At 54.4% G+C, this 27149-nt stretch overlaps 1 protein-coding gene across 7 annotated transcripts in view; it reads left to right on the forward strand.

Annotated features, from left to right (window-relative positions):
- The first annotated feature begins 281 nt into the window (after positions 1-281).
- KCNN3 (potassium calcium-activated channel subfamily N member 3) overlaps positions 282-27149 on the forward strand; it is a 177645-nt gene continuing 150777 nt past the window's right edge. For 3 of the 7 annotated variants that reach the window (XM_089299886.1, XM_002715455.6, XM_089299887.1), the window contains exon 1: positions 20612-21944. In XM_089299886.1, coding sequence (XP_089156012.1) covers positions 21030-21944 — 915 coding nt within the window. In that variant the 5' untranslated portion in view covers positions 20612-21029. Of the gene's footprint in view, positions 475-20611; positions 21945-22672; positions 22995-27149 lie in introns of those variants that run through there. The other 4 variants (XM_089299891.1, XM_089299889.1, XM_070077613.1 and 1 more) reach the window with 4 other exon arrangements.

Consider the following 27149-nt stretch of genomic DNA (forward strand, 5'->3'; position numbering starts at 1 on the left):
CAGAGATACAGAAACGGCCCCAAAGGACCCGTGTTCAAATCCTAGTCCCTCTTGGTGTTACCCGGGTGACCTTGGACAGTGTCCTGGCACTCCCAGGTCCCCTCCGAGTCAGCCCTGCCTGGTTCTCGGGAGGCTGCGAGGCCCCTGGCAGAGATGGCCAAGGCGAGAACCGCAGGAGCGCTCAGGATCACGCCGCTCTGAGGCCACCGCAAAGTCAGGTCCACTCACAGCCCGGGAGGGCAAAGCCTGCTTTTCAAAGGCAGAGAGGGCTCGTGGCACTCATCTGGGGGTTCTAGAACTCTGCGGATGCGGCTGTTGAAGACTTGTGGCCCGCTGGGAGAGGAAAATTCCAAGCCCAGCTGGTCTCTGAAGCCCCGTTCAGGCGAAGCGGCCCTCGGGGCAGGGGAAGCCGCTCCCTCCTTCTCCGGAGGAAACTTGTGCGATTGAAAATTCCGAAGATGACTCGACAGCTGGGTATGTTCTTTGTTGCTGAATAGGTTTTCTCCAGCGAATTCTCCTGGGTTCTTTCTGCTTCCTGCGCAGAAGGAGTCAGCTTTAATATCTCTGCTCCCTGGCAGTGAGCTGCTGCCAGCTGAATGGAGATGAGAAGTCAGATGCATGGGGGAGGGCGGGCCAGGGTGCAGGGCTACTCAGGACCCCAGAGGCTCCCGCTGGAGGGGGACAGGCTGCCCTGAAGGTTAGCCGGCGGTCAAGGAGGGCCTCGTCAGCCATTGCCGGATTCAGCCCTGGTCATCCCCTTCTCTCTCGATTCCTAGCGACTCCTATGCATCCTGCATGTCAAACCCAAGTGATTTCTCCTCTGGGAAGGTTTCTCCATTGTCACCAGACAAATTAATTGGCTCTCCTTTGTGCTCCTATGTTAATAGTGATATTTTTTGTTGTAAGGAGCAGAGAAAAATCAATGTATCTGGGTCTAAAGAATTAGAATTGAGTAACTTAGAGGCTGAACATTTTAGAAGTGACGGCAGCTTCAGGCATGGTTTGATCAGGAGCTGTGTGTCTGGTGAGTTCTCTAGGCTGCACCTGCCTCTGTGGTGCTGGCTTTGTAGCCTGTCTGGCTTCTCCCAGGGTGGTAAGACAGCTGCCACCAGCAAGGGAGACAGTGTCCTTGTGTATTGACAGACAGGAGGAAGGTCTTCTTCCATAGCCAGACAACTCCATGGTTGAACTGGTCTGAACTGGCCAAGCGATGCATGGACTCAGATCAGCCAGAGTGTGCCTCAAGGATGAAACTGTGTCTAGCAGGGCCCACCTTGGAGATGGGGTATCAGTCTAATTCAGATGTGTGGCTGTCCCAGGTCTAAGTACGTGGTTCCCTCAGGGATGGTATGAAGAGAGGGAAAGGGTAATTGTTGCTGGGTGTGCTGCACTCCCACGGCACTTGGTACACTACAATCATGAGCACGCAGGCTGGGCTCCCCAATTCTCCATAAAGTTTTTTTTAAAGATTTATTTATTTGAAAGGCAGAGTTAGAGAGAGAGGGGGACACACACACAAATGCACACACACATACACACTCAGAGAAAGAGAGAGAGAGAGAGAGTGAAAGTAAGAGAGAGAGAGATCTTCCATCTGTTGGTTCACTCCCTGAATGACTGCAAAAGCCAGGGATACGCCAGGCTGAAGCCAAGAGCCAGGAGCTTCTTCCAGGTCTCCCACATAGATGCAAAGGCCCAAGCACTTGGGCCATCTTCTACTGCTTTCCCAGATCAAGCATGCAGCTTGATCAGAAGTGGAGCAACCAGGTCTTGAACCAGTACCCATATGGGATGCTGGAGTTGCAGATGGCAGCTTAACCACTTTGCCACGATGCTGGCCCCTGTCCCCTCTACTGTTTATTCCTTTTTCTGCATACTTTTAGATTATTTTAATAATTCAATTTTATCTCTCTTTTGTGCATATCCACATAGCAATTTTGATGGCTCTTATTCCTTTGTGTTGATTCATATACCTATCTGTTATTATTCTTCCTATTGCTTGAAAGACTTCCTTTAACATTTGTAGTTCAGGTCTCTTGATGATGAATTATCTTTTGTGTGTCTGAAAACGTCTTTATTTTTTCTTCAGTTTTGGAGTATGTTCCTGGATTCTAAGTTCAAAGTTGGTAATTTCCATCTCCCTACTCAGTGGATGTGGTCCCATTGTTCTCTGGTTTGCATTGTTTAGGACAGGAAGTATGCTGTCAAGCTCATCTGTGTTCCTATGTGAGTAATGTCTCTGGCTGCTTTCATGAGTTTGTCTTTATAAATGGTTTGAGCTATTTGGTTATTATGTGCTTTAGCGCAGTTTCTTCATGTTTCTTGGACTTGGGGCTCATTGAGATTCTTGTTTCTGAATTTATAATTTCACAAAATTCTGAATAATTTTGTCCATTATTTATTCACTTATATTTAAAAATTATTTAGCTTTGTATTTTGAGAGGCAGAAAGAGAGAGAGAGAAGTGAAAGGGCTCACTCACACCTGTTTGATTTAATCCTCAAATGTCCACAACAGCCTATGCTGGGCCAGGCCAAAGTGGAGAATTCAATCCTGGTCTACCATGTGGGTGGCAGGGACCCAACCACTTAGAACATCACCTGTTGCTCCCCAGGGTGTGCATGAGCTGGAAGCCAGAATTGGGAGCAGAGCCAGGACTTAGGTCCAGGTATTCCAATATGGGATGCAGGCATCCCAACTGGCATCTTAACTGTGAGATGGGGCTGGCTTGGTGGCATGGTGGGTTAAACTGCCATCTGTGATGCCAACATCCCACAGGGGCACTGGTTCCTGTCCTGGCTGCTCCACTTCTGGTCCAGCTCCCTGCTAATGGTCTGAGAAAGACAGCATAAGATAGACCAAGTGTTTGGACCCCTGCCACCATGTGGGAGACCCAGATGAAGCTCCTGGCTTTAGCCTGTCCTGTGCTGACTATTGTGGCTATCTGAGGAGTGGACCAATGGATGGAAGATTCCTTCTCTCTCTCTCTCTCTCTCTCTCTCTCTCTCTCTCTCTCCCCCTCTCTGTAACTCTTTAAAAATAATAAATAAATAAATAAATCTTGAGAATCTTGAGGAAAAAACCAACTAAGCCAAATGCCCTCTCTCTTCACATATTTTTTTTTTTGTTCATCTCCCTCCTTTTCCCCCCAAGACCACTTGAAGTTTACTGATGCTCTGAGAAAAGTATATTTGGCAGGCTTAACAGAGATTAGACATAGTAGAAGAAGATATTAGTGAAGCTGAAGACAAATGGATAGAAATACAGAACATGAAACAGAGAAAAATGACTTAAAAAATGAACCCAGCTGATGTTTGACTGCAGCCTCATGACAGAGCATGGGTCAGAACCATTCAGAATTCCTGACCATCTAAAGTTCTGGCTATAAATGTTTGCTGTTTAAGTCCCTACATTTTGGGGCAATTTGTTATGCAGTGATAGATAACAAATCCATCCCCTTCACATTTCCTTCTAGCTTTTCCAGGGGGCAATTCTCTCTTCTTTACTGAGCAAGTTCTAAGTAAAGCCACTGTCAAATCTACTTTCTTAACTTCCATTTGTCCCAAGCCCACGTCAGTCAAGTTTCTGTCACGCCTCCTTTCACCAACACAGTGATCCGACTTTCATCAGTGCCTTTGGTGAGCTCCTTGTGGCGGGGGGGGGGGGGGGGGGGGGATCTTACACCTCACGTCTCCCTCTGCTGTCTGGGATGTTGTTGATCATGCTTTTCCTCTGACTTGGATGCTCTTTTCCTGTCCTTCCTTGTTTTTAGCCACTCTTCCTAGGTCTCCTATATGAGTTTCTTCTCTTTGGTCTGCTCTTTAACTGTTATTTCCCCCAGAATCTTTTTTTTTTTTTTTAAGGTTTATTTATTTCATTTGAAAGGTGGAGTTACGGAGGATGGGGGAAGATCTTTCATCTACTGGTTCACTGCCCAAAATGGCCACAATGGCTGGAGCTGGACTGATCCAAAGCCAGGAGCCAGAAGCTTCTTCTGGGTCTCCCATGTGGGTACAGAGGCCCAAGAACTCGGGCCATCCTCCGCTGCTTTCCCAGGTGCATTAGCAGGGAGCTGGATAGGAAGTGGAGCAGCCGGGACTTGAACTGGAGCCCATATAGGATGCTGGCAACACAGGTGGCATCTTAACTTGCTGTGTCACAGTGCCAGCCCCACCTCCAGAATCTCGTCCTGGCCTCCCTGCTCAAGTCCCTACTCTTCATATTTCACACACTTCCTCCCAAGGACATCTCATCCACATGTGTGGCTTCCTCAAGGTCCATGCTGCTGCAGTCTTGCCTGTGGTTCCCCCAATCAGCATCATGGTTTTCATTCTTGTCCTCTGGGTTGACGATGGTGATGCTGGCTGCAAATAATAGAAAACCCAACCCAAGCTGGTTCAACACAAGGTGCCATGTATTGAGAAGGTCACATAGTAAGAAGACTGGAACAACTCTGTGATGTAATCAAGCACCCTGACTCTTTTCAACTTTCTACTCTGCCATCACCACTGAATTCTTGAAGATTTATTTATTTATTTGAAAGGCAGGAGCTGGTGCTATGGTGTAGTGGGTAAAGCCGCCACCTACAGTGCCGGCATCCCATATGGGTGCCGGTTTGAGTCCCGGCTGCTCCACTTCTGACCCAGCTTTCTGCTATGGCCTGGGAAAGCAGTAGAAGATGGCCCAAGTCCTTGGGCCCCTGCACCTGTGTGGGAGACCTGGAAGAAGCTCCTAGCTCCTGGTTTTGGATCGGCCCAGTCCTAGCTGTTACAGTCAATTGGGGAGTGAACCAGTGGATGGAAGCCCTCTCTCTCTCTTTCTCTTTCTCTCTGGCTCTCCTTCTCTCTCTGTATAACTCTGACTTTTAAATAAATAAATAAATCTTAAAAAAAAGAGAGGCAGAATTACAGAGAGCAAGGAAGAGATGGAGGCTTTCCTGGGGAGATGGAGCTTACCTGGGGACCCCAGGGAGAGGAGCTGGTGGCCAGTGAGAAACAAGGGTGGGGAGAGGTGTTGGTGGCACTAAAGGTGGAGGACTAACACATGGGAGGGTCCTGGGGTCTTTGAGGAACTGGGAGCAGCTTGCGGAAGCCATGGGGGACCAGGACGGATGACACAAGGGAACAGTGGGATCAGTCCCTGTAGGGCTTGGAGCCACCTGAAGCAGGACCTAGGGTTTCATCCTGAGAGCTTTGGGAAGTCATTATGAGGTTTTAAGCAGAGGATCAGTGGAATCAGACTTGTACATTTTATGTTTTGTGGCTGCCCTGTGGAGGGTGGATTTGAGGGCTGGAGAGGCACAGGGGGGGCCTGTTGGAGGGGTTGGGGTGTGCTTTTGCCAAGAGAGGTGGAGAGAAAAGGGGGTGATCTGGAGAGCTATCTTCCAGGCTGGGGCAGGGCCGACAATGGGGCTGTGCCTGAGGTGGAAGATCCTGAGCCAAGGGATGATCTTGGGGAAGCAGAGTCTATTTGGGACAAAGAGATTAGATCCCCATGGATGAACACGCATATTATTTGTCTCTAATTCTCTGGCCAGATGCAGTGGGGCTCCAGGAATGTCTGTAGAAAGAGTGATGGGAAGACAGCCTTGGGCTGGCTGGCGTGGGTGAACAGGCAGCCCATGGCGCTGCTTCTGGGACTGAACATGGATTGGAGTGGGTGTCTGGCACATTGCACAGCAGAGTACCTGGGTCCCAGTCCCAGCTCCAGCTCCTGACTGCAGCTTCCTGCCAATGCGGACACGGGAGGCGGCAGTGATGGCTCCAGTCCTTTGCATCCCTGGACTGAGTTCCCAGCCTTCCCCTCTTCCCACCCCTGTTGTGGGCATTTGTGGAGTGAACCAGTAAATGGGAGTTCTCTCTCTTTGCCACTCAAATAAATAAAATACATTTTTTTATAAAGTGGGATTATGTTACGTTAATAAGATGGGATTTACTGTAGCTGTGATCACCTTCAATGAAATAAGAGCATAAAAAATCAGGTGCACGCTAATTACAATTGCATAAGAACCCCTGTACATATATCGTAATCTCAATTATGGAAGGAAACCATGATGCATTGCTGGATTGAAATACACTGAATATTTTTTTAAAAAGTTTTATTTATTTTAAAGGCAGAATGATGGAGAGAGAAGGAGAGGCAGAGATCTTTCACCTGCAGGTTCACTCCTCAAATGGCCACAATGACCAGGGCTGGGCCAGGCTCAAAGCAGGAGCCTGGCACTCTATCTGGGTCTCCCACGTGGGTGCAGGGGCCCCAGCACTCAGGCCATCCTCTGCTGCTTTCCCAGGCCCATGAGCAGGGAACTGGATCGGAAGTGGAGTGGCCAGGGTTCTAACCTGTGCTCTGATATGGGATGCCATTGTTACGGGTGGCCGCTTAGCCTACTGAGTCACAATGGTGGCCCCAATACATCGAATATTGACAATACCTATTGTAGGTAGGGGATTATTCATGATTTTTTCTGTTTGTTTTTCTATTTCAAAACTTTTTATAATGAGTAAGTATTTACTGTGAAAATTCAGAAAGCTCCATGTTCGCATGTTGGTGTAGATCAGCAGAGGCCGGCGATCTTGCAACTGCAACTCTGTTCATATCTGTAGCGAGCTCCACACCGTGAAGTGAGAGCTGGGCGGGGCCCCCAAGGGCTGTTTTGCTCCAAAGTGAATTTCACCCAAGTTGAGCAGCTCACAGCTCATCAGGAGGCAGATTTAGTTCTTTCTCATTGGCTCATTCAGTCAACAAATACTTGCGGAACTCCTCCTATGTTCGGCACAAGCGTGGGATGCTGGGTGATGTAAGAAGTGCCTCTGAGGAGGCCCGCGATGGGTGTCAGGGCACAGCCCTGGGGTTAGGGAAGGCCTCCATGGAGGACCATCTGAACAGGGCCTCCAAGGATGAGCAGGAGTTCCCAAGGCAGCAAATGGAGGGCAGGGGAGCCTGCACTGCTTCGTGAATTATTTTTGGAGATGCTTGCATGTGCTATAGGGGAAGATGAAGTCAGCAGACTATTTACAGAGCGTTGTTCCCCATCCCAGCCAGGAAATCAGGGCAAGGGGTTGAGTTCAAAGGTCTGGACTCACCAGGTTAGAAGAACTCCTCTGTGTCCTGGCTATTTTCTTACCCCCACCTCCTGCTGAGTCGTTGTGCTCAAGGCCTCTTTGAACAGTGACCCCTTGGGTCCATCCATGCCACCAGGTCCAGGAACTGGAAACATCTGGATCCTGCTGAGCAGAGAAAACAAGTGAGAGCGCTGGCTTTCTACCCTCCTACAGAAGCAAGGATGGTGTCCTGAGGGAGCTTGGGGCTAGGAATGGCACTCGGAAACTCTTAGTGTGAACTTGGAGAAGTGAGCGCTGCGCGTCTCCTGCGTCCCTCTGTCTTTCCCTCCTGTTTCTCCACTCTCTCTCCTTTGCATCTATTTCCTTCTCTTTCTTGTCTCTAGTCTCTTGGTCTCATTCTGTGCCTCCCTCTGCCTTTTGCAGTCTCTCTCTGTCCCCCCACCGCCCCGCCCTGTACCTCGCGCCTGCATTACAGTCACCTCGTGGTGTCGCCCACTGAAGGGAGCAGTGACTCGCTTTGCTGGTCTTTGGGAGGGTGGCGCCGCTGGGATGATTTGAACTTGGCTGACCTCGCTTGACAAGGATCTCATTCGGAGGAGTGTGGGTTCACAGCGCGAGAATAGAAAGGCCTCCTTCTGGCTCTCACACGCCCCTCCCAGAGCAGAGACATTTCCAGACAGATAATCATCAGGCTTCCTACAGGAAATGAAAAACCTCGGTGCCGTGGACTTGTGCGTTGGCACTGCCCGCGTTGCCCACTAAGCTTCACCGAAGCCTCTGCTTCTCCAGTGTGAGATAGAACCAATCTTTAATAAGATTTCTGTCCCGAATCTCTCTAATGAAGTCGCTGGTGTGTGTCCTCTAGATAAGCTCACAACAAGGCCAGCAGGTCCCCATTCTGATGTGAGCTGGGGCCTCACACCCCTGCTTAGCTGAGCCACAGGGCATTGGGCTGGCGTCCGTACTCGGAGTCCACACTGGGGCACGGCCCTGGGGCCAGAACCCTTACAGTGGGGAGTGTTTGGACTCTGGCTGGCTTGATGAACACAGCGGCACAGCCCTTGTCTGCCCAGGAAGCAGCAACACCCCCCCCTCTCCCTCAAGGCTCTGGCCTCCCCACACCCATGTCCCCACTCTCCAGTCAGCATAGCTTCAGAGGGAGTCAGGACCCAATCCAGCCAACACAGTGACCCAGTCCCTTTCAGTGACTGGTTTAGGTCTGAGCATGTAACTCATTAAAATGTTTTCAAAAAGGTGTTTTATTTGAAAGGGAGAGAGAGAGGGAGTGAGAGAGCATGCTCCCATCTGCTGGTTCCCTTCCCAAATGCTTATAATAGCTGGGACTAGGCCAGGCCAAAGCCAGGAGCTGGGAACTCAATCTGGGTCTCCCACGTGGGTAGCAGGGACCCAAGCAGTTGAGCCATCATCTGCTGCCTCCCAGAGTGCACTTTAGTAGGAAGCTGGAATGGGGAGTGGGGCTGGGACTTGAACCCAGCACTCCTATATGGGATGCAGGTGTCCCAAGCAGCATTTTAGCCATTGCACCCATGGTTTTGACCAGTGTGATTGTGGAGACAGTCTATGGCCATCTGGGACAGTTTGCCTTGTTATTACAGAGAGTGTGACAGGGGCGCATCCCTCTGCAGCCTCTGGATCTGGAAGGGTGATGAGGGCTGCTGGGTGTGTGTGGCCCCCTGGTGACCATCATGCTGAGGGTAGGAGAGCACAAAGTCAGAAAGGATCCTCATTCATAGCGACGTGCGCCAGCCAATGAAGGACCCTAGTGCGGGGCTGATACTCGTCCTTGTTTTTGATCCCTTGAGCTGGGATTTCTTTACCAGCAAAGGGGAGTCTCAGCAGGTACAGACAGGTGGGGAGACCCGGGACGGGCCCGCCATGCTCTGTAAGGGAGATCTGAGTTCTCAGGAAGAAGGCTGGGGGCAGGAGGGTGGCACATGAGCCTTGGAATCAGATGGCTTCATGCTGGGCACGTCGCCACCACCCCTTACTGGACCCAGCTGTGGGCAGGTCCCTCTGCCCCTCTGAGTTGAAGTCTCCTGGGCTGAAGGGAGTCCTAACTGTCCCACGGGTGCCCAATGAGCATCAGCTCCCTTCTCCTTGGATGTGTTTATTTGCCAGCTATTTTTAAAGGGACCAAGAGGTGCCAGGCACAGAGAGCTGTTTAGTGACATTTCAGTGCCGGGGGAGTTTACACTGAGACCGTTCTGAATCCTTTACCCACAGTTGCTCTGAGAACAAATCACGTCTCTAATGCAGCGTTGAGGGGGAGGCAAGTACAGCCAATTCTCAATTCTCCATGGTGATGAGGGCTGTGGATAATTGAAAACAGCAGATAATCCTGAACCTGCTTTGAGTCACTGACTTCCAGAGCCTCCCCCGGTGTCACTTTCCTGGTGCAGCTGACAGACTGCCACGTGGAGGCATGGTTCTCCCCGCTCCCTGCTGGTACATCACCCGGCAGAGCTGCTTACCCACTTCCAAATGCCCAGGTGGACACCGCCTCCCACCCGAGGGCATCCTGGAAGCCCACGGCCGAGCCATTTGACCTTGGATGTGGCTTCTGTCTATTCCTGGGCTGATTTGACTGATTTCTCCAAGCTCCAGGTAGAAGTGAGCACCAGAGATGCAGGGCTCCTGACAGCCCCTGCCCAGCTCCTGCCCAGGCTGGCCTGGGCACCACTAAACCTCACTTGTGCCCAGAATGCCTTCCCACGGGCTACACACTGCTTGGAAACAAATGGCACAGCCTAAGATCATTTGTACTCACTGGAGTTAAAGCTTCTGGAATCTTGACCTAAGCCCCCTTCTGAGTCAGTGAAACACCTTTATACAGAGGGGTGAAAAGTGAGGGTAAGGGGCTGGGATGTGGTGCATCCAGTTAAGCCACCACCTGTGATGCCAGTGTCCCATATCAGAGTGCTGGCTCAGGTCCCAGCTGCTCCACTTCCCATTCAGTTCTCTGCTAATGTGTCTGGGAAAGCAGCAGAAGATGGCCTGACATGGCTTGGGCCCCTGCCACCCATATGGGAGCCCCAGATGAAGTCTGGCCCAGACCTGGCTGTTGCCGCTATTTGTGGGGAGTGAACCAACAGACGGAAGACTTCTCTCTGGCTGTCTCTCCCTCTCTCGCTGTAACTCTGCCTTTCACTGGGTACCTCCTGCTGTCCGGCTCTGTGCTAACCGCCTCACCTCTGTCACTCCATGCAGAGCCCAGTTCTTCCAATTTAGAACTTGTGTCGCCTGAAGCAGGAGATGCTGGCTGCTGGCTTGTCCCTGGCAATCTGTTCTGGAAAAGTCCCGCCTTTGTACCAATACCTCCCAAAGAGGTTTCCTGCAGTCTCAGAGTGCCTCTCAGGATCTCTCGCCATCTCGCTCTTCCTCAGCCGTGCTTCCAGCGGCAGAGGTGTGTGGTGCCGAAGCACTGGGCCACCTGCTGCTGCTTCACAGGGCAGGGGACGTTGGGGGCTCCCTCAGCTCTGCTGGGGGATGCAGATGTGCATGACTCGCACTGCCAGAGCAGCTTATCATAAGATACTGGGGGAGGCCTTCTCTTTGTGACTCCCTTCTGCAGCCCCCCTGGCTGGCCCAGAGGTCTTTAATAGACGTGGCCAAAAGTAAGTAGGAAGCCCTTTGGCCTTTCTCACCTGCTCATTTGCCAGTTCCTGGGGCCACCAGCAGGCTTAATCACTGGGCTTGCAGGAGGGGAAAGCTACGGTGCTGAGAAAAGAGGATTAGTGCCCACCAGGCCTCCCGGGCAGCTGTTGGAGCTGCAATTTGCCCTAAAATTGGCCTTGGGAACACAGTTTTGGAAACAACAAGAGGAGGCAAGGCTTTCGAAATGGTAGGGAAATACTCCCCACTGGCATAAAGGCTTGCATCTGGCACTCGCTCTCGCTGAGATGTCCAGCCTCATCCATTTCCACTTGGAGACTGGACTTGCAAATGCCGGACGGGCAGCCAGCCAAGAGGGGGGCGCTGGGCCTCGGGGGCGGAGACGCAGCTACCGGCTCTTGGGCAAGTCCCTAGGCCTCTCTGCCTCCCAGCCTCTCTTTGTAAAATGGGGACAGAGAGAGGTATGTACATGGGGGTGGGGTGGGGGTTTGGAAGCATCTTTGGCCCCTCCCTCCGTGTCTCCCCCAGTCCTTTTATGTATATCATGTATGCATGAGTGCACACATACATGCACCTATATGTGTCTGTGAGGACATGCAGTTGGCCCTGTGCACCCACGGGTACTGTGTCTGTGGATCCAACCTGCCCCAGATTGAAAATATTCGAAGGAAAACAAGTCGTGTCTGCACTGAACACGTAGAGAGCTTTCCCCTCGTCGTGATTCTGCAAACAATACAGTCCAGCAACTCCTTCCATACACTGCACGTGTCAGGTACCACAAGGCAGCTAGAGATGATTTAAGGTACTTGGGGGAGATGGTCTAGGTTATGTGCAACTACTTTGTGTCTCTGAGTTTGGGAATCCACCAAAGGTTGTGAAGTCAACCCCCCAGGGACAAATGCACACACCCACAAACACACACGTATCCATGTCCAGCTCCAGGGTCTCCTGTGATGGAGATGGGCTTCCCTAGGCTGTTCATCCCTTCCTCCAGGCTTGGCGGGAGTGGAGGGGGTGCACGGCTCTCTCTGCCCTCCTTCGGGCCATGCTCTGATGTCACCAGGCATTCCTTGTGCAGGGAGACAGGCACTGCGTCCAGAGGGCCACACCCATGTCTGGTGACCCCCATCAGGCCTGGCAAGCTGTCCTGTGTGCCTGCTATTTGAGGGTCCATGGTGACGCCTGGGGCACTGGAGGGTGAACCGGGCAGCTTGGGGGTCTTCAGTTGGGGTGCTCCACCTGGGGCCCATCCAGTTGGATCCACATCCGTGGATGTGTTCTTGGTGATCTTATGTGTAGGTGAGTCAAGTGGACAATGCCGTGATTTCATGTGGAGACCGCAGTGGTGGGGGTAAGAACTGTAGTGACAGTGTCTCAGTCTCTTGGAGCTGATGTTCCTGGAGGTGAGGGGCTCTTGCTCATGCTAGGGGCAGGATCTGAGCTGGTGGGAGCACGCCCTGCGGGCACAGCGGGGAGACCAGCAGTGGTGATAGTGATCTGATTTCTGATAGGGACAAACGAGGCAGGCCTGTGTGGCAGTGGCAAGCTGGGTGCTTCAGCCTGCAGGGCAGCAGAGCTGGCCCAGAGTCGGGAGTCGGGACCCTGGCTGTTCTTATGTAAGAGCCACAGGGTGGGGCAGGCCTCTCCTGCAGACTGCTCCTGCCCGGTGCCCTGGGGCCTCCCCTCCTTCTCCCTGCAGCCTCCGAGCCCGAGGGACACTGGCCACAGTGATTAAGTGTCCATGTGCCGGGAGCCTGTTAAGACACTATTGCTTTTCTAATTCCGCTGACATCGACATTGGTTTTGTCAATCTACCTACACAGGTGGAGCTTGTTGCTTCCAATTTCAGGCGATTTCCATCTTGTCACTCTCTCCTTCCCTGCTCGGCCCATCGAATCCTCCGGCTCCTGGCCCCAGCGCCTCCTGCCAGGCACCCTGGCTGCCTCAGAGACTTGGCAATTAGAGATGGGACTCCAGCAGGGAGGGCAGCTTTGGATTATTACCGAGGAGGGAGAGCCCGGCCACGGTGTCCATAGCAACCCTCCAGTTTCACCTTCGCTGGGAGAGCAGGCAGGCAGGGAGGAGGCATGGCCACCCTCTGCATTATTGATGGCAAGCGTGGGGCTCCCGGCCACGGTGCCCTGTGGACCTGGTGAGGGCACGCGGCTTCTGACAGCGGCGACTTGAGCCGAGCTGTAGCTGGCAGCGCAAGCTTGGGGTGTGTGCGTGGGAGGCCCTGCTTTGACCGTTAAACCACATGGGCAGGTCACCCTCTGCGCTGGAAGATCTCTTACGAGTTGGGTGGGCCCTGAGGCCTCCCTGGGGTCCCGTCCAGCCCCTCACTCAACGGCTTCACGCTGCCATCACCTTGGCCACACCACAGGTGTAGTTCCTTTTTCCATAGTGCTAGAAAACCCAAGGAGACTTGACGGTTGTGGGCTGTCCCTGGCCAACATCTACCAAGCTGGATCCTGGCACCGGGGTCCGGGGTCCCTGGGCTTCCAGGGAAGAAGGCAGAATGTTGAGGCCGGGGTTCAGGTGTTGGGCCTGGGGTCCTCTGCGACAGCCTCCGGGGCCTCGTGGGGCCAGAGGGCGAGGCGATGCACGCGTGTCACCAGCAGAGGGCGCCACACTCCTCACAAACCCGCACCCGCGGCTGTGCCCCTGCTGGGGGCGCCCGGGGAGTCTCGGGACCTCGGACCTTCCCTTCTGGGTGGTGGCTGGCTCCGAGGGCTTGCTTGCGCTTGTGCCTCTTTCTGTGCCCTGGGCCCTGCCTTGGGCAGCACAGGTGTCTGTCTGGGTTTGGGAAACTGCTTGAGACCTTTTTTTTCTGAGTCTTTTGGGCGGGGGGGTGGGGGGGGCCCAGGAAGCTGATGTGTCCCATAGACCTGAATCCAGAGTGTGCTCTGTAACAGAGCAAAATGGCAAAATGGACAAAAACCCCGCAGAGTGAAGCTGAGGCTCTAGGGCGCTGTTCCCTCACCTGCACTGCTGTGTGGGGCTGGGAGAGAGCACAGGCACCCACCCAGGACCAGTGCACAGGTCTGGCCACTGAAGGGTCTACACAGGCTCCCTCAGTCACAGGCCCTGGCACGTGCCAGGTGCACACTGGCAGGCAGCGCTTCTTGGTCTGCAGAGTGTGCACCTGTGCACCTCCACCAGCTCCCTGTGAGCCTCGCAGGCACGGTGGTGGCAGAATGCTGGCACCTGGTGCCCATTTCCTGGGTCTTCTTTCCAGAGGCAGTATGAGCACCTGATATTTGAACTTGACCCCCGCATCTGGCCTTATTTTGTCTGTCCAGACAGCAAGTTTCCACACCAAACCATGGAGGAGGGGGCAGCAGCAGCACTGGAAAAGCATGTTGAGGGTGGGATTTGCATGGCAGTTAAGATGCCACTTGAGATACCACATCCCATATCTGGGTTCCACTGCTGGCTCTGCTTTCAATTCCTGCTTCCTGTTGATGCTCACCCTGGGAGGCAGCAGGTGCTGGCTCAGGGACTTGGGTTCCTGCTACCCACATTGGGGACCCAGATGAAGTTCCAGGCTGCTGGCTTTGGCCTGGCCCAGCCCTGGCTGTTGGAGGGCATTTGGAGAATGAACCAATGGATGGGAGATGTCTCTCTCTCTCTCTCTCTCTCTCTCTCTGTGTGTGTCTTTGCAATATATAAAGTTAAATGAATAAAACAGTTCACAAGCTAGCTGTGGCGGGAGGCTTGGTTGCATAGGCTCAGAGTGGTGCACCTGGCTTGGCATGGTCCCCAGCAGGAAAATGCAAATTCTGAACCAGAAGGGTGGATTTCCAGCCCGAGATTGCCCCTGGCACCTGCCCTGGCGGCTCCGCCCACCTTCTCTCTGCTTTAGGAGCAGCTCTGCCTTCCACAGTGAAACTATCTCCCCTTCCTGTGGATGGAGGGAGCAACCTTGGGCCTGGGCCACCAGGGACAGTTTTCCACGCCAGGGGCTGCCATGAGAGCCTGGGACCTGCAGAGGACAGGTTTGTTTGGCACACGGCAGGGCTTGTTGCCTCTTCTGCAAACAAGAGCAAGCCACTTACCTTCCCTGGAATTTGGTTCGGTTTCCCCATCTGTGGAATGGGGGTGGTAATCTCTCTCCTGGGACCCCATTGCATGGGGTAGGCCCTCAATAAATGCCGCAGGCTCAGGGAGTCTGGCCGTGCATCCCCTTGATGGTGAGACCCGGGCAACGCACAAGCGTTTCAGCTTCTCCCCAGCAAAGCAGGGCACCGGGAGGAGCCGGTGATGCACACACAGGTGGCCGTGAGTTGTGCTCTGTGCCCTGGTGGCAGGAGGCGGGTGCTGTGATCCCAGCTCACTCCCTGGGCAGTGGCTTGGGGAGGGCTGGGTGGGTGTTCGTCAGCAGAGGTCTCACCCAGTGTCTGGACGTCCAGGGACTCGGAGAAAGAAGCACTTGTCAGTTGGCCTCCCAGGTGGACTGTGACCTTGAGAGGGTCTCTTAACCTCCTCCTCCCTCCCTCTCTCTCCCTCTTTGTCTCTCTCTCTCTCAAGGGAACAAATTTCATATATGAAGAATATAATGATACTTCCCACCCTCCTTCCTTTCTTGTTTTATTTTATTTTATTTTTTTAGGATTTATTCATTCATTTGAAAGGCAGAGGGGGGAGAGACAGAGAGATCTTCCATCCACTGGTTCACTCTCTAAATGGCTGCAACAGGTCAAGCTGGGCCAGGCTGAAGCCAGGAGCCAGGAGCTTCTTCTGGGTCTCCCACGTGGGTGCAGGGGTCCAAGCACTTAGGCCATCTTCTACTGCTTTCCCAAGCCATAGCAGAGAGCTGGATTGGAAGTAGAGCAGCCGGGACTCGAACCAGCACCCATATGGGATGCTGGTGCCTTAGGCAGCAGCTTAACCTGCTACACCACAGCTCTGGCCCTACACTTTCAATTTACTTTATAATCACAATGTAATCCTCCACTAAATAAATAATACAACAAGTAGTAAGTAGAAATCACTGTTCCTCAGGAGTATAGCCAAGAGCTGTAAACAATAATCAAATCTTAAGATGTGAATTTCGCTCATATACATTTTTTTGTGCTCTGTATATTACCACAGATCAGGGAAAACATGATATTTGTCTTTTTTGGGACTGTCTTATTTCACCTAGCATAAACATCTCCAATTGTGTCCATTTTGTTGGGAAAGACTGGATTTCATTCTTTTTTATGGCTGAGTCATATTCCATAGTGTATATATACCACATTTTTTTAATCCAGCCATCAGTTGATAGACATCTGAGTTGATTCCATATCTTAGCTATTGTGAATTGAGCTGCTTTAAACATGGGGGTACAGATAACTCTTTCCTATGATGATTTCATTTCCTTTGGGTAAATTCCCAGGGATGGCTAGGTCATATGGTATAACTATTTTCAACTTTCTGAAGAACCTCCATACTGTCTTCTATAATGGTTCTTATGCCTTCCTAACATTTGGTTGATGGGAGCGGAGCAACAGAATCTCCCCAGCTTGCCTTCCAGGGCTGCCAGCATGAAGTATTTTTCCTGAAAGCAATGGGGAAAGTATAAGTGCTACACAAACACGGTCTTTTTAAGTTATTAGAGCATTCATTGGTTCAGTAACCAAACCCCTAGGTGAGAACACAATAAAGACTGGACTAGAACCATCTTGACCCAACCATCTGGGGTCTGGGGAAGGGTGTGGTTGATTTAAAAAAATTAGTTTAGGGCACAGTGGCATAGCAGGTAAAGCCACTGCCTGTGACACCGGTATCCCATATGAGCGCCAGCTGATGTCCTGGTTGTTCCACTTCCCATCTAGCTCCCTGTTAATGTGCCTGGGAAAAGCAGTGGAAGATAGCCTAAGTGTTTGGGCCCCTGCCACCCATGTGGGAGACCTGGATGAAGCTCTTGGCTCCTGGCTTTAGCCTGGCCCAGCTGTGGCCATTGCAGCCATGTGGAGAGGGAACCAGCAGATGCAAGATCTCTCTCTCTGCCTCTCCCTTTGTTTCTGTAACTCTGCCTTTCAAATAAATAAATCTTTAGAAATTATTTTAGAAAAGATTTATTTGAGAGGCAAAGAGAGAAAGAGAGAGCGAGCGAGCGAGCCCTCTTTTGCTGGTTCACTGTCCACATGCCCAAAGTTAGGAGCCAGGAGCTGGGATCTCAGTCCAGGTCTCCTTGTGGGTGGTAGGAACTCAATTACTTGAGCCATCACTCCTGTTCCTGTTCTATATTGGCAGGAAGCTGGAGTCAGGAGCTGGAACCAGGACATGAACCCAGGTTCTTGCATGTGGGGTGTGAGCATCTTAACTGCTGGGCTAAACTCTGCCTCTAGGGTGGTAGAGCTTTATCATACTACCCCCAGAAGGCTAAGGATAGCCCTCAAACACCATAGGCTTTTCCAGAAAACCACACTGCATCTAACATCCACATATCCATCCATCCACCCACCCACCCATCCATCCATCCATCCAGTAGGCCTATATGAGTGTATTTATGGCTAGGCACCCTGCTCAGAGGTGGGGATGCAGACGAAATTCGATCCCCCTTTCTGCTCTCAGGGAGTGTCCAGAGCCAGGGAAGGACAGCCGTATCAAACATCAGTCATTACCTCTCTTAAGCCCATCTCCAGTGCATTGTACCTTTGGGGGATAGCAACTTCCATGGACCATAGATGATGGAATTTTAAAGCTGAGTGATCCTGGAAATCATCTCTTCCAGCTCACTGATTCCACTGATGGGGACACTTACTTATTTGTTGTGAAAAGGATGGCGACTTCGGCCTCTTCTAGGTCTCAAGTGCAAACGTCCTTAAGCCCGGCGTCCTACTTATTTTCCAGCTTCTGTGGCGTAGCTGCAGATCGGGAGAGGAAGAAGACATCCCTCGGGCCCTCCGGGAGCGGGCGGAGTCGGGGAGAGGACCACCGCCAGGGAGGAGGCGGTGCTGCCGGCCCTGCGCGCTGAGGGTCCCGGGCTTAGGCCCGGGGAGTTGGGGGCAGGCGTCTTGGAATGGGGCTTTGGGTTTCCAGTGCAAAGGGAACCTGGAGGGATGAGACTGTCAGGGAAGGGCGTGCGGGAGAGGGAGCGGGAGCGGAGGGAGCAGAGGCGCGGGGCGTGGAAGAGCGCGTGGCTTGTGCGCGACCTACAACACAGTCGGTGAGGCTGGGACCTACGAGGGAGGCGCGAGGGGGGATGAGGCTGGGAGGAGGGCAGGGGCCAGCAGCAAAAGCAGACCCATGGCGGAGCTGGTACATCCGAAGGCCGCCGCTGCCCCCTGGTTCTGGTGAACGTGTCCTTGTTCCCTCCCCCTTTGCTTGCTGCGAGGAAGAATCCATCCGCCTTTCATTTTAGGGGCAGTCTGAGGAGTTGCTGCCCCTCCCTCGCCGTATGACCCGAGTCCCACCCCCTCCGGGAAGCCTCCCTGGACTGCCCTCTGCCTTCCGTGGACTCAGCTGTCTCCGCCAGGCTTTGGGATCTGACTGTTGCTCTTGGCCACCCTTCGGGTGTGCAGCGGGACTGTGGGATCCTGAGGGTTGACCCCGGGCATCTCGTGGTAAAGTTGGGGAACAGAAGCAGTGCTCCCCCCATCCACCTGGTGTAGGGGCCCTTATTTACTTCCATTTTGTAGGGTAGGGAGCAGCGGACCTCGAGGTCATCTTGTCTGGTCGTGCAGCTTTCCCATGGCCTAGAGCGGCCGTGGCCTGGCTCTGACTCCAGAGTCCTGGCTCTACCCAGGGCACTGTCCTCCTCCTGCTCTTGGCGGGGCAGCTGCGATGAGGGGTGTGAGCTACCTCGGTGGCTTCGGCTGTCAGGCTCCAGCCCATTCCCAGGTGGGCCCTTGGTTTCTGGCTGTGGCACAGTTTGGGCCCCTCCCAGGCTGCTTCTCATCCCCACTCACAGGGGCAGCCCCTTTGGAGCCCAGGGGCACTGTCGGAAGGACTGTGGCAGGGGGCCAGCCAGGAGGCCAGCACTGGCGGGAGGCAGGTCCGGGGGTGGGGGACCAGAAGTGCCTGGGCCTGGAGTCTGTTCCCACAAACTGAATTTTCACAGCGCAGAAGCTGTACCCAGCCCTGGAAACAGATACTAACAGCATGTGTCTGCTAATAACATAGTAATGATAATTTATTAGGAAATCATTCAACCTAAATATGTGATCTGGAGCCTTGAACCAAACAGGTGGCTCTGTTAAGAGATGGAAGAGAGGCAGAGAAATTAAGGAGCCAGAAGGGGAGGCAGAGCACGCGGTGGGGGGGGGGTACTGGAGGGGCTGCATAGTCTTGGGAAGACATGTGAGGCCCAGGCTTGCATCTGAGCCCAGCGCTGTGACTCGCAGTGTGTGTGTGTATGTGTGTGTGTGTGTGTGTGCGCCTGCGTACGTGTCGGGGATGACTCCATTTCTGATGACGACACTCCTCAAGAGTCCCGCACAGGAGTAGTGAGTCAGGTATGTGGGGTTGCAATACCTTGTATTGCAAGTACTGCTTGGGACCTGGGGGGAGTGGGGAGGTGGGCACCAACACGCAGAGGGCACTCTGGGCTCCTTTGGTGGGAACTCTGCCCCCCCCCCCCCCCGCCTGCCCCTGGCCACTAGCGACTCACCATTCAGTGGAGTCGCTTGAGGAGCTCTCTGTGAGCATGAGCCAGGGTGTGCACACACTCACATACGTAGGCACGCATTTGTATCTGTGTGTGTGTGCATGGCTCTCCTGCCCGTCCCTCCTCCATCTATGGAAGGAGTTGGACAGAGACCAAAGCATGATGAGGAATCCACACCCAGACAGGAAGATGCCTGCCTCTTACGGCCCCAGGTGTGCCCAGGGAATTCCGTCATGGTGTCTTTTTCTCTGATCCCTAAGACTGCCGAGGTTAAAAATGGAAATAAATTCTACTCTTGCCCCATCCCTTTGGAACCCCCTCTGTACACAGTGGGAGCTTAATAAATACTTGATGGTGATGATTCTGAACCCGGGAAGCCAGCAGCTGTTCTGAGCTCCGACTCTCTGAGCCCCCTGGGGCAAATCAGGCAGGGGCGACCATGGGTGGTGTTTTTTCTTCCTGCCAGACCCTCTGGTGATCCCGAGTCTGGCAGCTGGGGCACGGTCCACTTCACGCATCCCATTTTGGGGAGGCTGCTTCTCCCCAGACTTCTTCTTTTTGGCTCTTTTCCATCAATCACTTTAAGGACATTTATTGAAAGACTACTTAGTGCTGAGCAGCCTGGGTGACAGTGTAGGAGCCACGTGTCAGACTGACCTAAGCTCAGATCCTAGCACCTTGGACTACAAGCAGGACAACCTCTGGCAAATTACCCAGGCTTGAGTGTTCGTTCTTTCTTTCTTTCTTTTTTTTTTTTTTTTTTTACATTTTTCTTCTGTAAAAGGATAATGGTGACATCATTTCCATTGGGTTGAAAATAACAGGCACCTGTACACACATTGCAGGCACCCCCTCAGTGGTCGGTGAGCTTTTCCACCCGGCATCAGAAGGAGTGGATCCCCTGGGCTTTTGTGACCTTGACATCTCTGAGCATCAGTTTTCTTCTTTGTGAAGCGGGCACACAATGCTCAGCTCCTTGAGTGTCTGCAGGGTGTATGTACCTGGTGTGCGGCAACCAAGTGGACACTGCCATGAAGAAATGCTGCCTTCCCTCGCCCCGCCCCTCTCGTCACGGGGCACCGCTTCCCTCTTTAGGAGACCCTCTGTGCCTCGTCCTCACCGCCCCGCGGCAGTGTGCATCCCTGACCGCCGTGGGCTTGCGGCTTTCGGCCATACCTGTCAAGGGGAAAGGACGGCAGCGGCTGCGCTCCGGGTTCGGGGAGCAAAAACTACAGTTCCCAGCCTTCCCTGTGCGGCCACTGGGGCCGGACCGAGGGCGTCAGGCCCCTCCTTTGGGGAGGGGCCTGGGAGGGGGCGGAGTCAGGGGGTGGTTGGAGAGTTAAGCCAAGCCAATGAGACCAGCTGCTAATAAGTGGGCTTGGCTTACAATATAACAGTGGCAGGAGGAGGAGAGCAAAGCTACCGAGCCAGCGAGGAGTGAAGCAGAGCCCGGCCTCACGCGCGCTAGAGGACCACCTCCTGAGACAGAGTTCTTTCCCCCTTCTTCTCGCCCTGCTCCCCTTCTGCCCTCCCTGCCTGCCCACTACAATGCATTCTTGAGTGGCAGCGTCTGGACTCCAGGCAGCCCCAGAGAACCGAAGCAAGCCAAGGAGAGAGGACTGGAGCCAAGACACTCTGGTGGCGGAGCTTGGATGCCTGGCTTTCTTTGAGGACATCTTTGGAGCGAGGGTGGCTTTGGGGTGGGGTGTTGTGCTGCAGGGAATCCAGCCAGGCCCCAAGATGGACACTTCTGGGCACTTCCATGACTCGGGGGTAGGGGACCTGGATGAGGACCCCAAGTGCCCCTGTCCATCTTCTGGAGATGAGCAGCAGCAGCAGCCACAGCAGCAGCAGCTACCACCGCCGCCAGTGCCACCAGCAGCCCCCCAGCAGCCCCCGGGACCCTCGCTGCAGCCTCAGCCTCCACAGCTCCCGCAGCAGCAGCCGCCGCCGCCGCCGCCACCGTCGCATCCCCTGTCTCAGCTCACCCAACTCCAGAGCCAGCCCGTCCACCCCGGCCTGCTGCACTCCTCTCCCACCGCTTTCAGGGCCCCCCCCTCGGGCAACTCCACCGCCACCCTCCACCCTTCCTCCAGGCAAGGCAGCCAGCTCAATCTCAATGACCACTTGCTTGGCCACTCTCCAAGTTCCACAGCCACAAGTGGGCCTGGCGGAGGCAGCCGGCACCGGCAGGCCAGCCCCCTGGTGCACCGGCGGGACAGCAACCCCTTCACGGAGATTGCCATGAGCTCCTGCAAGTACAGCGGTGGGGTCATGAAGCCCCTCAGCCGCCTCAGCGCCTCCCGGAGGAACCTCATTGAGGCCGAGCCCGAGGGCCAACCCCTGCAGCTCTTCAGCCCCAGCAACCCCCCGGAGATTGTCATCTCCTCGCGGGAGGACAACCATGCCCAGCAGACCCTGCTCCACCACCCCAACGCCACCCACAACCACCAGCATGCCGGCCCCCCTGCCAGCAGCACCACCTTTCCCAAAGCCAACAAGCGGAAAAACCAAAACATTGGCTATAAGCTGGGACACAGGAGGGCCCTGTTTGAAAAGAGGAAGCGACTGAGCGACTATGCTCTGATTTTTGGGATGTTTGGAATTGTTGTTATGGTGATAGAGACCGAGCTCTCTTGGGGTTTGTACTCAAAGGTAGGGACTGTGGTTTCTCTTTATACCTTGAACAAAAGGCATCTGTAGGTATCGAGAGAGAGAGAGAGAGAGAGAGAGAGAGAGAGAGAGAGAGATTGACTGGGAGAGAGGAGGTGGTGGTGGGGAGAGGCGTTTGCTCAGTTATATTGAACACTCTAACTTCCCATGGTTTTCCTTCTTGATCCCGGGAGAATTCATTCCTCCCTTCCCTTTGGGGGGGACATCCCCACACACTGTGCCTAATTTGCCCACCGTGGTCGTGAGGATGAGAGAACCCCTTCTGAGAAATCGTTTCTCCTCCTGGCTCACTCGTACTGAAGCATAACCCAGCAGCTTAACGCACCAATTAATTACACACAGCCTTGACGTGTTTGCCAGTTCCTGCGACTTCCCCTCCTCGCCTCCCCTCCCTGCTCCACTCCATTTTCCTGAGGATAAAAAAGAAATAAATGCCTGGGTGGGGGGTGGGGATTCCGTCCCCTTGCCCTGGTCCCTTCCCTTCCTGTCCTCTCCCTCTTCCCAAGTTACTGCTTCCCTCTTCTTCCTGGAGGACTCGGGCGAAAGAGGAAAGCACCAGCGCCGGTGACCTAAGTCTCCGGAGGGCGCGGGGTGAAAATACAGGTGCAGGAAACCGGCAGTCCCTCCACTCCCTGGGGAAGGAGGACTGGGACTGAACCTGACACTACCTCGTAAACATCCCCTGATAAAAATGGCTACAGGTGTTCCCCGGGCCGAGCAGATGGGCGCCGCCTTGGCATCAGCGAGGGGAGCGCCCTCCGCGGGGTGGGATGACAGGGCTTCCCCCGCGTCCCCGTGAGCCCGCGCCCCCAGCTCAGCCCCGGCGCTTCCCTCCCGCCCCAGCTGCTTCTCCTCTGGATAAATAGAGATGAGTGTGTGTGTGTGTGTGTGTGTGTGAGTGAGCGAGTGAGCTGGGTGGAGAACGGCAGGCGTAGGCTTCAGGGGGAGCTGGCCCCTCTGCTCCAGTCTCTCAGTGCAGCCCCAAGACTGACGAGGGGGCTTCCCTCCCGGAGGGAATGCAGATGGAGGAAGGTGGGTCCCCATGGGTGTGATGCTTGCCGGGAGCCCTCCTGTTGCGAACTGCAAGGCTTGGAGACCTGGGGAGTCGCAGGACAAGTGGCCTTTCCATGTGTGCATGTGCGTGCGCTTGCTTGTTGCTTGGCTTTACTCTATTTATTTGTCATTTGGGGCAGGGGGTGGCTGGGCTGGCCGGCGGGGTAGCTGGGAGGGATTCAGCTGTTGAGGTTTCAAATAGAGCTTGTTTCAGGCCAGGCGCAGCTGCTGCGAGACTGTCACATTCCTTGTTGAAATCCAGCCGCAAAAACCTGGGAGGTGCTGATCGGATTTCCCCCATTCCCAGCATCTCGCTTTAACCGGGGATGGGCAGGCTCGCTTGCCCTGGAAACGGGCGGGGCGGACCTGTTGGCCGACCTGCATGGCAGAACACAGATTTCCAGGGTCCCCGCTGCTCCAAGGGGGCCGTGCCTGCTGCTCAAGGCTGAGCCCCTGGGCGAGCAGAAGCGTGGGGGTTTCCCCTGGAAGCGCAGCTCACTTAGTCATTCCCTCTAACGAGAGCCGGGAGCCGTGGAGCCCGCGGGTCCTTCTGCCCGCTGCCTTCTCAGAACTGCCTCTCTCGCGGGGTGCTCCCAGGGACGGGGCTGGCTGCTGCCTGGACACAGCCCTAAGCCCTTCCAGTCACACCCTGGAGACCTGCAAACCCTTGCTGGGGGAAACCAAGGATGGCCTAAGTGCTGGGGGGCAGGAGGAGAAGGGGTGACAGCAGCACCTCCAATTATAGTGGCCCCCATGGTCAGAGTGCTTCAGGAAGTGGCTCTTCCTGGGGATGGTGGCTGTATGAGGTTCCCATCATGGGAACCACACGTGGCTGTGTAACACAATGGAAGGAACACGTCCTCTCCCTGCCTGGGGCAGGAGGCACCCTGATGGAGTACTCAGGGAAAGGCTTTTGCAGGCCTGGGTGACAGAAGCAGACTCCAGGTGAACCAAGGGCAAGGCCACCAAAGTGCTTGTTCCCCATCTCCATTACTGACCGACTGGCCCATGGTGATCTGGCAGCTGAGCAGATCCTGCTCTGCCCCAGCCGGTGGGGTGGCTGCTTCCTGTGCACCTTGTGGCTGGTGCATGGCAAGCAGGGCTCCCTTTAACAGATCCTGCATTCCACCTGGCTGTCTGTTCTTTTGAGTCATGTCTTCCGGGGGCCTCCCATGTGCCAGGCCCCGTGGACACAGGCTGGGGAGCAAGGCACGTATCCCTATCTCTCCTGGAGGTAAATGGGATCATATTAAAGAATCAGGCCACAGTTGGAGTCCAGCCCTGCCACTAGTGGTCTTGTGATCTTGGACAAGTCTTATAGCTTCTGCGAGCCAGTCTTCGCAGCTGTCAAGTGGGGAGCATTATACTGGCTGAGTGTCAGGCACTCCAGACGGCGCCTGCTCAGTGTATGGACTCCATTGTGATTGGAGTTAGTGATGATAATGATGGGAGGAAAAGAGAGGTCTTTTCCCTCTGTTATTGAATAACACTTGCTCCAAAACTGCTTGGGGCCTTCCCAGATTGGGACTAGGATTTGTCAGCAGAGTGAGAAGTTGTGTGTTGCAGGGGAGAGGTGCTGAGCCAGGGCTGAATCTCAGCAGAGACCACCCTGTGAATGTGGGCCTGATGCTGAGGAGGTGAACATCCATCTCCCAGCCTCACAGAAGCCATGGACCTTGTGAGAGGGGAGTTTGGGTTAGAAGAAAGAGTTACCAGCTGGGAGAGTGCAGAGACAGGCTGTGCTGTGCCTTGTGGGAGAACTTGGTGTGCTGGGTTGGTTTTGCTTGCCAGTCTGGAGGCGGGAGGATGCACCGGGTGACAACAGGTCCTGGGTTAGGCTGGGTAAGTCTGCCTGGATGGTGGCAGTTCCCATGCAAAGACCCCAGAGCCTGGGCTCACATTTCCCCAACGATAGGAGACTTTGAGCCTGGGCTGATGCTTTTCAGGCTCCCTCTTATCCCGCGGGCTTATGGTCTTGTAGGTCGCACCTGTCGCTGGCTGCCGTATGTTGTTAGGAATAGAATAGGCCCTGGGCTCTTGGAAAGGAACCTGGCATGTGCCCCAAGCGTGTGTGCAAAGTTCAGGCACCAGAAAGCTGGAGTGAGGAGGCTGAACAGCCAGGACTGCACGATCCACAGCTCCCACCCTCCTGGGCTGTAGGCGATGACACTGGGAAGAAGTGCTGAGCTGCGAGGGAGCCGGGGTGGGAGGTGGGATTTGCTTCCCAGGAGAGATGTTCGCTGTTGGCCTGGGCTGTGGGGAAAGGCAGAGGGGGTGCCTTGGATAGCCCCCAGGTGCTCCTGGGTACCCAGAGCTGAGTGTGTATGTATGGTTTTTTTTTTTTTTTTTTTTTTTGACAGCCAGAGTGGACAGTGAGAGAGAGAGAGAGAGACAGAGAGAAAGGTCTTCCTTTGCCGTTGGTTCACCCTCCAATGGCTGCCATGGCCGGTGTGCTGCGGCCGGTGCACCACGCTGATCCGATGGCAGGACCAGGTACTTATCCTGGTCTCCCATGGGGTGCAGGGCCCAAGCACTTGGGCCATCTTCCACTGCACTCCTGGGCCACAGCAGAGAGCTGGCCTGGAAGAGGGGCAACCGGGACAGAATCCGGTTCCCGACCGGGACTAGAACCCGGTGTGCCAGCGCTGCAAGGTGGAGGATTAGCCTAGTGAGCCGCGGCGCCGGCCTGAGTGTGTTTTTAAATAAGTAGATTCACCCTGAAGGCTTAGGTGCTGCCACAGGGCTGGCTGGGGATCCTGCCTGTCAGTGCTGGTCGGGGGCAGAGCCTGGAGGATCTTCACTCTCTTCTGGGGCACAACACACCATTGCCTTAAACTGCTGCTGGGCCCTCGCCACTGGGGGTGGAGTGTGTGTGTGTGTTGAGTCCTCCTTCTCCTCCCCAGGCTGTGGAGATCACTCCTGCCACCGTGTCCTTGGTCGTGGGCTGTTGTTTCGACCTCCTTTCTTGGGGTCTCCAGCTTTGGGTTGTGGGTGCCCCCTCAGGCTGGCTGCAACAGTAAGTGCAGCCAGGCAGCTCTCCCTTCCACCAACCTCGGAATCCACCACGCCCACCCCAGCCTCAGTCCATGTGCATTTCACCTCCCAGGCAGAGACCATCCTCTGTCTGCCTGGCTCATGCCTCTCCTGTCTTCCCCACCAACTTCCTCCTCTCTGCTCCTCCCTGCCACCCCTGCAGGTTGCTGGGGTGAGCCAGGTGCAGAAAGCAAAGCTGGTGTGAAGATGCTCACCTGGGCTGCTGTCCCCTTGGTGGCTGCTCTTCTCACCTCTTGTTACCCTTCTTCTGGCCACCTCATGGGAGGGCACGCTCTTTAAGGAAAGCGGTGTCCCTTAGGGCCAAGGCCAACTTGGAGCCATCTCTTTGCTTACCTGAGAGGCCAGTGGGCCGCCCCCAGGCCACAATCTAAAGAACCAAGCTGTATCCCAGTTGTTCTTTTTTCTTTTTAAAGATTTATTTATTGGAAAGGCAGAATGAGAGAGAGGAAGAGAAAGAACTTCTGGGAGAGAGAGAGAGAAAGACAGACAGACAGACACATCTTCTATCTACTGGTTCACTATCCAAATGGTCACAATGGCTGGTGCTGGGACAGGCTTAAGCAGGGAGCCTGGGTCTCCCACGTGGGTGGCAGGGGCCCAATCACTTGGCCCAAACTCTGTAGCTCTTCAGGCACATTAGCAAGGAGTTGGATTGGAAGTGGAGCAGCTGGGACTCACACTGGTGCTCATATGTGATGCAGATGTCACAGGCTGCGGCTTAAACTGCTGTGCCACAGCGCTGGCCCCTCCCGGTTCATCTGAGCTCCGACCCTCCCTGGGGAGGTCTTGCCTGAAGCAGGGCAGAGCAGCAGCTGGGTGAGGCTGGGTGGGTGGCTGTGCACCTCCTGCTCAGACCCGGGACCACTTGTCGGGTGTAGGGGCAGTTGGAGGATGTCCTATCATTTTTGAGGAGATCCCTCAAACCAAGGCTCAGTGTCTGTGGAACCAGGCAGGTTGGGAAAGAAGGAACAGGGCAGACCCCTTTCCAGGGACCCTCCATGTGGGATGAGCTGTGGGACAGGGCCACCGAGGGTTGTAGACTGCTTATGGGTGATCTGGAGAGGGGCAGGAGCCGAGAGC

This window comes from Oryctolagus cuniculus, chromosome 7, assembly GCF_051225735.1.
Source record: "Oryctolagus cuniculus isolate XC-2025 breed Fujian yellow rabbit chromosome 7, ASM5122573v1, whole genome shotgun sequence".
Classification (NCBI taxonomy): Eukaryota; Metazoa; Chordata; class Mammalia; order Lagomorpha; family Leporidae; genus Oryctolagus; species Oryctolagus cuniculus.